Source organism: Corticium candelabrum, chromosome 22 (assembly GCF_963422355.1).
Source record: "Corticium candelabrum chromosome 22, ooCorCand1.1, whole genome shotgun sequence".
NCBI classification, from domain to species: Eukaryota; Metazoa; Porifera; class Homoscleromorpha; order Homosclerophorida; family Plakinidae; genus Corticium; species Corticium candelabrum.
The window spans coordinates 3,372,068-3,385,345 of record NC_085106.1 but is presented as its reverse complement, the minus strand read 5'-3'; the positions used below and the strand labels follow the sequence as shown (position 1 = coordinate 3,385,345).

General features: G+C 43.3%; 3 protein-coding genes across 3 annotated transcripts in view; all 3 read right to left on the bottom strand.

The window, feature by feature from the left end:
* Positions 1-911: 911 nt before the first annotated feature.
* Positions 912-4,882, bottom strand: LOC134197585 (uncharacterized). Its single transcript, XM_062666931.1, has 7 exons — positions 4,503-4,882; positions 3,682-3,785; positions 3,204-3,608; positions 2,891-3,078; positions 2,560-2,674; positions 1,290-2,497; positions 912-1,224 (listed from the first exon to the last, which is right to left on the bottom strand). The coding sequence occupies exons 1-7, from the start codon at positions 4,880-4,882 to the stop codon at positions 1,129-1,131; spliced, it is 2,496 nt and encodes an 831-aa protein (XP_062522915.1). The 3' UTR covers positions 912-1,128.
* A 3,622-nt stretch (positions 4,883-8,504) lies between these two features.
* LOC134197260 (integrin beta-like protein C) lies at positions 8,505-11,332 on the bottom strand. Its single transcript, XM_062666546.1, has 9 exons — positions 11,208-11,332; positions 10,886-11,127; positions 10,542-10,824; positions 10,186-10,457; positions 9,977-10,129; positions 9,872-9,912; positions 9,715-9,809; positions 9,380-9,659; positions 8,505-9,314 (listed from the first exon to the last, which is right to left on the bottom strand). The coding sequence occupies exons 1-9, from the start codon at positions 11,319-11,321 to the stop codon at positions 8,845-8,847; spliced, it is 1,950 nt and encodes a 649-aa protein (XP_062522530.1). The 5' UTR covers positions 11,322-11,332; the 3' UTR covers positions 8,505-8,844.
* Positions 11,333-12,346: 1,014 nt separating this feature from the next.
* LOC134197716 (uncharacterized) overlaps positions 12,347-13,278 on the bottom strand; it is an 11,066-nt gene continuing 10,134 nt past the window's right edge. Inside the window, exons 24-25 of the mRNA XM_062667063.1 lie at positions 12,719-13,278; positions 12,347-12,653 (exon numbers count right to left, since the gene is read on the bottom strand). The exon at positions 12,719-13,278 is cut by the window's right edge and continues 645 nt beyond it. Of these exons, the coding sequence (XP_062523047.1) occupies positions 12,558-12,653; positions 12,719-13,278 (656 nt within the window). The 3' untranslated portion in view covers positions 12,347-12,557. The remainder of the gene's footprint in view (positions 12,654-12,718) is intronic.

Genomic DNA, 13,278 nt, shown 5'->3' with positions numbered 1-13,278 from the left:
TTTTTGTGTCCAGTCTTCAATTTTTCTATAGTCGGTGCAAACATAAGCGGCTTGTAAGAGAGTTCCACTGCAGCCTGAAGCACACTGCCACGATCCTTCGCCTGGCATAACGGTTTGTTCTTGGATGTTTTTCACAGTACAGTAATGACTAGTATATGATCTCCTCCACCCCATTTTGTAGGAAAACTCGACCTTGGTCAAAACCAAGGAGATTATGCACATGCTTTAACTATATCTATATACAAGACTAAAGACAATGATGCAAAGCTGACCATGTAGTTTGATTCAGGGACTGGTTTCCACGTTATGATGCCACCACGGAAATGAGAACTGTCAACGCACTCCATCAGAAACGCAACTTGTACGAGAGAGAGAGAGGATCCAGTCCATCTCAAAGGCAGCACCAACTGAGAACTAGACTGATTGTACATGCACGGCGACGGTTTTCACGCCTAGATACTGTACTGATCAGGAAAGAATAGCGTGACAGTATACAATGCTCTAATTTGTTTGGCACTTCTCCACATTGCTCAAATAGAAACGTCCGGATCATCTACAGTCTGCTGTCAGTCTTTACCACTGTGTCACTCTCATCGCAATTTTGAAACGTAAACTCTAGTCGACGCATTCAAGTAATAGACTTGAATACACTTAATATTGTCGCTCGACGGATATGCCGATCGTCTAGATAATCATCACACATGATTCCTTATTACAGTACGCCTAGTCAGCTGATATGTGGTTTCGCAAGTCTAACAGAAACGGGTGTGGCTACTAGTAACTACACCTCGACGGTACTAAACCGAACCACTTCTAATTGAGGCTTTCAATGTAAGCTTTCCAAAAGAGGAAAGCCAACGGAACTGCGATTTGTAGACTAGGAACCGCTATTCAATACAGCAACCGCTTAGATCGAGACGATTCGGATAGCATGTTTCTGCTAGCTATATCTGTCCACTTCTTTCTATCTAAACACTGTCTGGCAAACATCAAACTGTTCAATTGTTAACCAATTGAGAAGTTTGGCAGTTTGAAAACATAACATGCATGCCGCGGTCATGCTTTTATACGTACGCACTCCAGTTCAAATGTCACAATCGCGTTCCACACTCAACTCTCATTAGACAGTCAACACGTCGACATCAGACTATTTGCAAGTAGAGGCATTTCCATCAGACCAGACGTCTTGCAATAAGCTCCGACTATTGCCCTGCACGGGAGTAGCTAAATATTTACATATTCATCACATAAGTTTTTGGAAGAAAATAGATTCAAAGGCGAGTACTCACGGAATTAGTATTGCTCTTACAATGACAGATTCTGTCGTCCTTATTGTCGGGATAGCAGAGTTTCACAATTTTTCCCGATTTGCGATCGTGGCATCCACAGGCGAGGCACGGCTTGAAATCCTTCAGAGCGGTTACTGTAACGTTAGTCATCGCGCTGATCATGCTGCGTCGTTTCGGCAGTGACAAAGAAGAGCGCATGTCCCATAACGATCCAGTAGTCTGAAGTGGCAACAGGCCATAGTGTGTAAACTCACGGCAGGCACTAACGGTTGCCGGGCTGATAAATGATGTGTCGAAGGTGCTAAGCCTCTCTTGTTGTTCTCCGTTCTCTCTAGGCGACTGCACGTAGGGATACCCGCGCCAATCTATCCCAAGTGCGGACACCTCGGAACCCTCGGTCTGGACCCTCAGTCCGATATCAAGAATGGCATTAGTAATTAATGGCTGATGTTGGCATAATCGTCGATGGAATTCCTTTTCCGGGAAGTCGGCGACAGCCACCTTTGAGCCGTTTGTGACCAGAAGCATATGTATAGCACAGTGTTGCACCAACTTTGACTTTAGACGACGGTCCTCTAACGCACTATACATGGCGTAGAGTCCGTCGCGAGTAATTGCACTACTACTCAGTTGGTCGAGTGCCTCCCGTACCCGATGAACTGAGAAAATTACTCTAGATCCGCTGCGTATCATCCGGGACTTTACGTTGGTACCGAATCCGATGACGGAGAAATAGTTACCTTTTCTGATACCAATGCCATTAGCAAGTAAAGATCGATCAAGCTCTAACGTCAGATTGGGCAGAATTGCTTTAACGCTGTTAATCGTGTTCGATTCCTCGACGAACAAGATCGTGTAGGCGCACACGGGGACCTCCGCCATTCTCGAAGATGGACGACAAGGAGAGACGTCGATTCTCGAAGTGCGGTTAACAGATCCACCATTATTGGTTGCTATGCAAGTGTAATTCCCCGTGTGACTTTCGTTAGCGTTGTTCATCACCAGAATTTTGCCGCCATTTCGAAATCTCACGCCATGGTGAGAGCCGCTTTGGATGCCCACTCCATCTACTTGCCAAGAGAAAGTTGGCGATTGACTTGCCACGGCGTTGCACATTATGGAAAATCGATTTCCAGTGTACACGTTGGCGTTGCTTCCGATCTCTATGTTGCCTTCTAGCTTCTCGGGTCTTACAATTTTGGGTGGTTCTGTGCGAAATTACATTTAGATCGTATTGAAATTGCCTAATAATTCACAGTTTGTCTCTTACCTAGAACTTGGACATTTATCTCCCGGATGTCAAGGCGATAAGTATTATTTGCTTCGCATCTGTATACACCGGAATCAGATGTGTTTAGGCTTTCAATGACAAATTGTTGATATTCCTGAAACATAGGTTTTATCAATAAAAATAGTACTGGTTTAGGTAGACATCAAGGATGTGTGTACATGTGCATGTGTGTGTGTGTGTGTGTGTGTGTGTGTGTGTGTGTGTGTGTGTGTGTGTGTGTGTGTGAGTGTGTGTTTGTGTGTGTGTGCGTGTGTGTGTGTGTGTGTGTGTGTGTGTGTGTGTGTGTGTGTGTGTGTGTGTGTGTGTGTACCTGTGACAGCGGTGTAAGTCTTCTACCGTCTCTTAAGATGGATACAGTTGGTGGTGGTCGACCTTTTGCGGAACATGTGAAAGCAATGTAGCTCTTGACGCTAAGCGATACGTTGCTGATTACAAAGTCGATCACTTTCACTGTATCCAATTTGATGTCTGTCTTCATTGCAACGATAGTCGCTTGTGCTAGAAGAATTCAACATATATATTATATAGTGTGTGTGTGTGTGTGTGTGTGTGTGTGTGTGTGTGTGTGTGTGTGTGTGTGCGTGCGTGTCTGCTACGACAGCTTGCGTGTAATCTTTTATAACCTGAACAGAACTTCAACTGTTTGCATGAAGGTTGACTGCAGTTTCCACTAATCCATCCATCGTCACACTGACAAAAGTACGCACTGATGCACGTTTCGTGGCCACTGCAGTTGCCATAGCAAACAGGCGTCTCACAACTTTCTCCAGTGAATCCGTCATAGCACAAACATTTTCCTGATTTCGAGCAAACGCCATTTCCACTGCAATTAGACAAGTGAAGACAGAGCATTTCCACACTACAATCGGGTCCTGTGAAGCCGTCGTTACAGTCGCAAGACCCCGGCCCTACACAGACTCCTTCATCGGAACACTGGCCAACGTCACTGCAGTCTGGAATAGCACAACTGCTACCAGTCCACCCCTGAATACACGCACACGTACCATTGCCTTGGCACGTGCCGTTCCCTGCAGCGATTAAGAAACATCTATAGCATTTAAAGAGATGAATTAATATTAATAAACATGTGTAGCCCCTGACCTGAACACCATTGCAGATCCTCGCATGTAGGTGTATCACAAAGCTCCCCGGACCAATTTGGATTACATATGCAACGCCCGTCTTCATCACACATTCCGTTTCCGCTACAATTGTTAATACAAACAGAGATGTCAGCGCAGTCGGGTCCTCAAAATCCCGGATTACACAAACCGTCATCCGGGCTTCTGTAACGCCCATTATCAACACATGTCTAGCTAGTAGGTCCCTATCAAAATGTTGACTGTACAAAAATGTGTGTCTTTTCATGTCCCTTTTAATGCATACAACCATGCAACATACTGGTGCTATTGAAGAGCACAAGTACTGGCTCTGTAAGTTGCTAAAGAGTGCATGTTGGTGACTATATTGAAGCACCACTGCACCCACGTAATCCACAAAGACTTGCTTATACACAGGCGGCAAAGCAGAACCCATTTTGCATATTAGACCCAGCTTGCATCTTTTAATTAACAATTAATTGCTTTCAAAGAGAAACATCGACAATAGTTACAGTTATTTTACAGAAAAAACATGCGGAAACAGTTTTCTGAATGGGCGGTACTGATCTGCAAACAATATCAAACAGGGTTTGATGGGTGTACTGGTAGATTCACATGATCCTTGTCAGTAAGGCCCAGAGTTAGGAACACTACTTGTTGTCTTTTAGAGGGAAGCTACCACTTGTTCAAAGTATACATGTATGCACATGGATGGTGTACTATGCATGAAGTCAGGCTGTTACATTGTGTGTATGTATAGAAACAATCCACTACATATAGAGTTTGTTGTGTACTGAATTAAGTTGATTGAAGAGAACTTACGAAGTAGAGACTGCCTCGTTGCTGCTTGTACATTTTTCAACTGCATACAACTGGACAGGTTTACAGAGTGTGGCAACACTTGATAAAAATCCGGGAGAATCGTCTGTTTGCATATGAGCAATTGTCGAACAGTTGCACTTTAGTAAGTCTTGCCCAACCCTTGATTCGAGCATAGAAAACAGGACAGTCTTGCAGTGTTCTGTACAGGGCGGTGATGACAATGGTGTGCTCAGAGCAATTGAGCAGTTGGAAAAAAGCTGAAGTGCCATTGCCGAACAGGAAGGGTCAAGGAAACACTTCAGACCTGTGTCAATACAGTCAGTGGCTGAGCCCAGAGAAAAAATCCAAGATAGAAGACACGCACCGATCAGTACACCCATTGTACCGGTCTACTACGGCGTACTGGCAACTGACCTTCTGTGTCAATTAACACCTAACAGTAGCACTTTATAATTAGCAGCTGTGTGGCGCTTTAGGCAGACCTGCTGACCTCAACATCAATAACTGAACCACCCACAACACACTGAACTTGTACGTGGAGATGAAAAGTATACAGAAACAAAGTTAGCTAGTCTTTCTTCTAGACGGAGTTGCATGAACACCTTAATTAATTTTACAAATAAACAATACCATGTTAATACAGGTATGAGAAAACAGATTTGTGACTGATCGACACCTGCTGTTGGCACACACCTGGCCAGACCAATAGCTGTGCTGCATTACCTGTCATCCTACTCCATATGTGATACAATAGTTGCTGTACCAAGACAAGTAAGTCATGCATGTACTGTACAGTAATATTGCAATAGTGAAAGTGAGATGTACTTGACGAAACCATGTCTCACTGTTGTCAATTTGGAGTTGAGAAATTGACTTCTATAAAAAAATATTATCTTTCAGGAATACGGATTCCGACAATTATGTATGAAAAATGGGCGTTACAAAAGGTAGACAAAATGATAAATGATGACTTCTATACAGCAGAATGTGAGAAATACTTCTGTTCAAGAAAGTTAATTTGGTAGGGTGTGCTGTAGCATCAAGTCCCAGTGGTTTGGAGTAGTGGTGTGTGTGTGTGTGTGTGTGTGTGTGTGTGTGTGTGTGTGTGTGTGTGTGTGTTTGTGTGTGTGTGTGTGTGTGTGTGTGTGTGTGTGTGTGTGTGTGTGTGTGTGTGTGTGTGTGTGTGTGTGTGTCTTTGTGTGTGTGTGTGTGTGTGTGTGTGTGTGTGTGTGTGTGTGTGTGTGTCTTTGTGTGTGTGTGTGTGTGTGTGTGTGTGTGTCTTTGTGTGTGTGTGTGTGTGTGTGTGTGTGTGTGTGTGTGTGTGTGTGTGTGTGTGTGTGTGTGTCTTTGTGTGTGTGTGTGTGTGTGTGTGTGTGTGTGTGTGTGTGTGTTTGTGTGTGTGTGTGTGTGTGTGTGTGTGTGTGTGTGTGTGTGTGTGTGTGTGTGTGTGTGTGTGTGTGTGCTTATGTTATGCACAGACATGCCATCCAGTTAACAGTCAACAAAAGCAACCTCAGCGCAGTGTAAGAACAGAGCACGTATAGATACATACCAAATCCATGCTTGAACACATGCAGTGACAACAATATACTTATTATATTCTATCAGACAGTTCTGTGACGCTCAAAGTTTACGAGAAGGTTGCTTCAAGAGTCAAGGAATGCACTGATTTTATTGACTGATCATGACACAATAACATGTAACTACAGCACCACGGTATTGTGCAGTAGTAGTACTAGTCAATGCATATCTCCACTTCTGTTGCGGTAAAGCACTCAATAATCAATGCATTCTAACATTCTTTCTGTCTCCATAGTTCTCACAAAGATCAACGATAAAGCAAGTGTCCTATTGTCTACTCCCTACAAAATACCAAGCAAACAAAGCGCATGATCTCTTCAGGATACCTGTAGTACTAGCAAAGTATGTTAGTTGGATCAGAGTCAATCTCACAGTTCTAGTATCTTCAACTACCACTGAACAGAATGAAGGGTGCTAAAGTGTCATAAAAAATTATCTCATGTTGACCTGCAGGTTTCCACTTCAACTCTTTACTGGACAGATTCCTATCTGGTTTGCCCGTGTGATCACATCAAGATACTGAGCAACACATCTGGTGTGTGGTAACACATATCTACACACACACACACACACACACACACACACACACACACACACACACACACACACACACACACACACACACACACACACACACACACACACACACACACACACACACACACACACACAGCCTTTCGTCCAAAATGCATGGCTTGATCTTGAGGAGCTGGATTTCACAATAAAATTCAAAACAGCTACAGTGAAATCATAGCAGTTATGATTGTCTCTGTGATAGAATGCCGCCGTCCATTCGCTGCAATCCACTGAGCTCATTCAGTCAACTCATCGACACTCAGTTCACTACAAGAACAACAAGACAATGTGTCCAGTATGTGCACAATGGATCAGAGTCGCAGTGTAGCCCATCCTGGTCGTAATGATAAATGTGGCCTTTAGAGTTGCTGACACCAATGTGTAGCTCATTCTCTGATGACTTGTAGTCCCTAACAAACAAAGGTTATCCACGTCATTACAACAGAATAAGAGCAAGCCTAGACATGTCTGTCGTCACAGTCAGAAATATTAGTGCTATGATCCCTAGTACACAAGCAGTACGATAACATCCTATCTGTAATAATTGCATGTCTTGTATTATAAACACAAAATGACTAAGAGTCAACCCCTTGAACATACCGCATGCACTAATTAATAATCACTCAAAAATTTATTAAATATAACATTGGCTAATTTCTATTTACTTTAGTGTGTGTACCACTGGGTTGTTAGTATTGATTCTTATTGTACAGTACGTGTCTGTACGTATAAATGTGTGTAGGTGCGTAGAAAGTGCAAAACAGGTTTTTAATTAAATTAATCAATTATTGAATTATTACTTACTGAAAACTGCACGTGCTTGGCTTTATGGTCAAACAACAGCGCACTCCTACAGCGTTCCGTACAATAGGATTAGGGACAAGGAAAGGAGGCACCAACAACCTAGACTACGGCCACTAGCACTCCCACATACGGGACATCGCTGAAACACTAGCGATTGAACATAAAACAAACTAACGTCCACCGAACAATGCTTGAAACACATCAAATTGAAATCCTCCATGAGCCACTGTCGAATAACTAGATCAACTTAGTTAGCAATAAAAAGTTTATTACGCATGCGCATTAGTAACGTAATGGCCTACCCGAATGTTTTGCTTGCCATTTTGGTCGTCTGTGAAGACACTTGTTTGTTTCGTAGTGGAGAAACTACGGCTTTTTGACGAAGAGCTGGTGAAGAACTCAGAAGACGACCAAGTGGTGGACGTACTGAAACTAGGAATTGTAGAAGACCAACCCCTCTGCATGCATTTGGCGGAGACGGTATAACAGCGTTTAAGGTAGGAAATCAATATTATGGTGTCTAGCAGCGGACGAGGTCACATTGTGTTTGGAGATATCCGCATTAATTTTTGTTGCGAATGTCAAGTATGCGAAGGACAGGCAGCGATAGGCAGGACTTTCTCTAGGACGGAGCCAAGCGAACTTGCAATCACAGTCTGAATCTCGTAGGGATAAACGGAGATTGTCGTAGCATAAAAGTTTTTGGGAAAATTTTCAAATTATTATATTATATTTATATGTAATACAGTGTACTTGTGTTTGTTTTAATGAATTGATTGCTACAGCTCACGTAGGACAGCGGAGCGAAGTTGTCACGTTTTCAGAGCTGTTTGTCTGTGTGTCTGTGTCACAGTGTGTCTGTCTCAGTTTGTAGACGTGATGTCTCTTGAATGGCTATGACATTTTCAGAATATAAAAGATCATGCCCAAATCTTGGAAGAGTTTGACAATGGGCAGTCAGGGTTGACAAATTGATTAATTAATATATGTGATCAAAGTACCTGCAAGGCCACATGATGCAGATTTTATTTTTGCTACAATCGAGTCAATCATTATAGACAATGATAATTCTTTTGCTTGCATGCAAATATCTTCGTCTCAAGAAGTTTCATCACTATTATTCTCAGAGGTTAAACATACTTCTTAACAGCAATTATTCTGTATGTATACGACAGCTTTGCCTTAGGAAAGTGAATAACCATCTATTTGTAAATGAAAGGTCGTCACCTACCAGAACTTTGATTGTGCAAATGAATAGAGATTCTTAGCTCCATTAATAGCTTTTATGTATACACACGTCACTTAAGGCATTACTTAATTGTTTTTGAATGAACAGTGTGATTGTGGTATTAAATTCAACTTATGCTCTATGACACTGCTATTAGCAGTGTATCGGTCCGTATCCGGTTCCTGATGAACATCGCTTCGTTTCATTGCGCCATCCACATCCGGTTTGTCGCGTGCACGATTTGCAGGATCGGTAGCGAGAGCACAAGTCGACGTTAACGTTGCATTTAGGCCCGCCCCATCCTGGCTTACACGCGCACACTTCAGGAGCGATGCAGTCTCCGTTGTTCGAGCAATCGGCTTGGAAACGACATAAAGGCGTCGCGCAGGTTTGGCCTTCCCAACCAATAAAGCACTCGCAAGCTCCTCCTCCAGTACACGCCCCATTGACACACGAACAGTTGTCAACGAAATCTTGGTGAAAACAGGAGTGGCCATCGGGGCCAACTACAAAGCCCGCGTTGTGATCGCACCAGCACCAGTATAAGTTCCCGACCGATCCGCATCGATACTCACACTCTCCCCTTCCATCGTTTTTCTCACATGGATCACGATCTGGTATCACTAATCGCATAGAAAGAGAAAGTCTAGGGTACGTGACTATTACACATTACTAAACACGTACATACCTGTGTCAAATGACCATTCGTTCGGATCTGAAATGCCACGGAATGGAGAGCCTCCTCCCGAGCAAGACATCAGTCCCACTACCGCTCCCGGGTCCATCAGAATGTAATGCTTTACGCCTTCGTCGAGCAAATCGATGTATTCGGGTAGATAGATTGTGAGTGTGTCGCCTTTGACCGACACTTCTGCCGCTTTGGATGCATCTAGGTATACAACTGCTTTCGGAGGATCATACAGTGTGGACATTATCTTAATGGAGCGGTGAACGGATGGTCTGAGAACCTAAACATGAAGGGTGTTAGAATACCAACTGGCCATAGATATTTTATAGCAATACTTCTTGATCAAATTTTGCTTGGAATATGCGTTGGTTTATGGGAGTGTCTGCACCGATAGGCGTGAGAGTGTTAGATGCCAATTGCGGAGTTGACGCTAGAATTGGGTAACAGCGATGTCTTCCGTTTAGACAACAAGGAAAATAGTCGGATGCTTACCTCCTGCAAGAAGCGTTACACAGCGCTGTTCTGTCGTAAACCTGTACAAGATCGCAAATCGACTTTAACCCGCGCATATTAGTGATAAACAGACGTCGCTATTACCCATTGTTATCGACAGCAAGAAAACAGAAAACGTGTTGGCCATATTGAGCTGTAGTGGGCGTCCACTCAACTGTGACTCCTCTGTTACTTCCTATTTGCTTGACTGGCGATTGTAGTAAACCCGGAGGTGCCACCAAGTTTACTTCCACTAATCTATAAACCAAGCAATGTTAAATAGTTGTTTCTGGACTTCACGCGTTAAGCTCAACTTCGATATTTTTGTTTCGATAACTTCTATTGATGTGTTGAACGTTCCCGACGGAGGAACTGGGATGCAGGCTTGCTCTTCTTTTATTGTGGACTCACTGAAGGTGAGCGCATTGCTGCACGCCTCTCCAGTTCCATCTCGTACGTGGATCAGAAACTGCAATGGGACTTTACTGAGTGGAGTGGTAGATGAAGAACTCGTGAAGTCTTCAATTATCAGTGCAACTGCAAACCAATTTGTGCTGTTAGCTGTGTAGTTTATCGAGCAAGGTTTCTATGAAGCAAAATGGAAATTATCAGAACTAGCTATACAATACACGCTCAAAGAATTTGAGGTGTCTGTCAGTTGCTGATTTACCCCAACTACGTTTGCACCAGGAAGTGCTCGGCATACCCCGCCGCATTCGCTACTGCCATTGCCAAATCGACATCGCACTTCGTCTCCGTCTGGATCGTCAACGTGGATCGGGATGTTGTAGCTACAACCACTGATAAGACGGATAATTGGAGCAGAAGCTGAAACTGGTGACGAATTGATTAGAGAATTGTGAGGTCGGGGATTCAAATCAACAGTTGTACTAACAGACCACGAGCCGCTTCCGCCAACAGCCAATTTAGTCATCCAACAGCAATTTGTATGTCTAAATAGGTAAAACATAAAGTTTGCTTAAATCTGCTCTTAGGACAAGACAAAACTCTAACTGTATAACAAATGGTCCTGGATTGTCGAAAGAGTATTGGAACGTATATTCTCCTTGTATCCAGTCTTCAATTTCGCTATAGTCGGTGCAAACATAAGCGGCTTGTAAGAGAGTTCCACTGCAGCCTGAAGCACACTCCCACGATCCTTCGCCTGGCATAACGGTTTGTTCTTGGATGTTTTTCACAGTACAGTTATGACTAGTATATGATCTCCTCCACCCTATTTTGTAGGAAAACTCGACCTTGGTCAAAACCAAAGAGATTATGCACATGCTTTATCTATATCTATATACAAGACTAAAGACAATAATGCAAAGATGACCATGTAGTTGGATTTGGGAACCGGTTTCCACGTTATGATGCCACCACGGAAATGAGAACTGTCAACACACTCCATCAGAAACGCAACTTGTACGAGAGAGAGGATCCAGTCCATCTCAAAGGCAGCACCAACTGAGAACGAGACTGATTGTACATGCACGGCGACGGTTTTGACGCCTAGATACTGTACTGATCAGGAAAGAATAGCGTGACAGTATACAATGCTCTCATTTGTTTGGCACTTCTCCACATTGCTCAAATAGAAACGTCCGGATCATCTACAGTCTGCTGTCGGTCTTTACCACTGTGTCACTCTCATCGCAATTTTGAAACGTAAACTTTAGTTGACGCATTCAAGTAATAGACTTGAATACACTTACTATTGTCACTCGACGGATATGCCGATCGTCTAGATAATCATCACACATGATTTCTTATTACAGTACGACTAGTCAGCTGATATGTGGTCTCGCAATTGAGGATATACTAGTAGTAGTTTGTCTAGTCTACAAATCACTCTTTCTTCCGTCTGCATGCGCGTGTTGACGTTATCATACAATTCTAATAACAAAAGTCAACGATTTCCTCATTTGTTCTCTAGCTATGGCCTAGTGATGAAGTAACTTGCACCGGAAATGTTCATCCCTGAGACATAGTGTGGTATCTTTGCATTACGTCATCTTAGGACCTGTAAATCGTGTTCCACTTTTGGACCCACGCAGCTGCAATAGGTTATCACGGTCATGTGACACCCAATTTTTAGGAACTTTAGGCATATACAGTCGGATGTTTTTCTACCTTTCGGCTTTGTGGACGACTATACAGACGATTAAATAAGTGTATATTCATTGCAGAAGTGTATATATAGAAAGTGCATGGCAGATCTACATGTTACTTGGTCTATAGATATATGTGCCAGCTAAATCAGTCTGACTGCTTAGTAAATTACAGACTTCATAGCACGATTTGAGCAGTCTAACAGAAACGGGTGTGGCTACTGGTAACTACACCTCGACGGTACTAAACCGAACCACTTCTAATTGAGGCTTTCAATGTAAGTTTTCCAAAAGAGGAAAGCCAACGGAACTGCGATTTGTAGACTAGGAACCGCTATTCAAGACAGCAACCGCTTAGATCGAGACGATTCGGATAGCATGTTTCTGCTAGCTATATCTGTCCACTTCTTTCTATCTAAACACTGTCTGGAAAACATCAAACTGTTCAACTGTTAACTAATTGAGAAGTTTGGCAGTTTGAAAACATAACATGCATGCTGCGGTCATGCTTTTATACGTACGCACTCCAGTTCAAATGTCACAATCGCGTTCCACACTCAACTCTCATTAGACAGTCAACACGTCGACATCAGACTATTTGCAAGTAGAGGCATTTCCATCAGACCAGACGTCTCGCAATAAGCTCCGACTATTGCCCTGCACCGGTGTGGCTAAATATTTACATATTCATCACAAAAGTGTTTGAAAGAAAATAGATTCAAAGGCGAGTACTCACGTCAGTATTGCTCTTACAATTACAGATTCTGTCGTCCTTATTGTCGGGATAGCAGAGTTTCACAATTTTTCCCGATGTGCGCTCGTGGCATCCGCAGGCGAGGCACGGCTTGAAATCCTTCAGAGCGGTTACTGTAACGTTAGTCATCGCGCTGATCATGCTGCGTCGTTTCGGCAGTGACAAAGAAGAGCGCATGTCCCATAACGATCCAGTAGTCTGAAGTGGCAACAGGCCATAGTGTATAAACTCACGGCAGGCACTAACGGTTGCCGGGCTGATAAATGATGTGTCGAAGGTGCTAAGCCTCTCTTGTTGTTCTCCGTTCTCTCTAGGCGACTGCACGTAGGGATACCCGCGCCAATCTATACCAAGTGCGGACACCTCGGAACCCTCGGTCTGGACCCTCAGTCCGATATCAAGAATGGCATTAGTAATTAATGGCTGATGTAGGCATAATCGTCGATGGAATTCCTTTTCCGGGAAGTCGTCGACAGCCACCTTTGAGCCGTTTGTGACCAGAAGCATATGTATAGCACAGTGTTGCACCAACTTTGACTTTA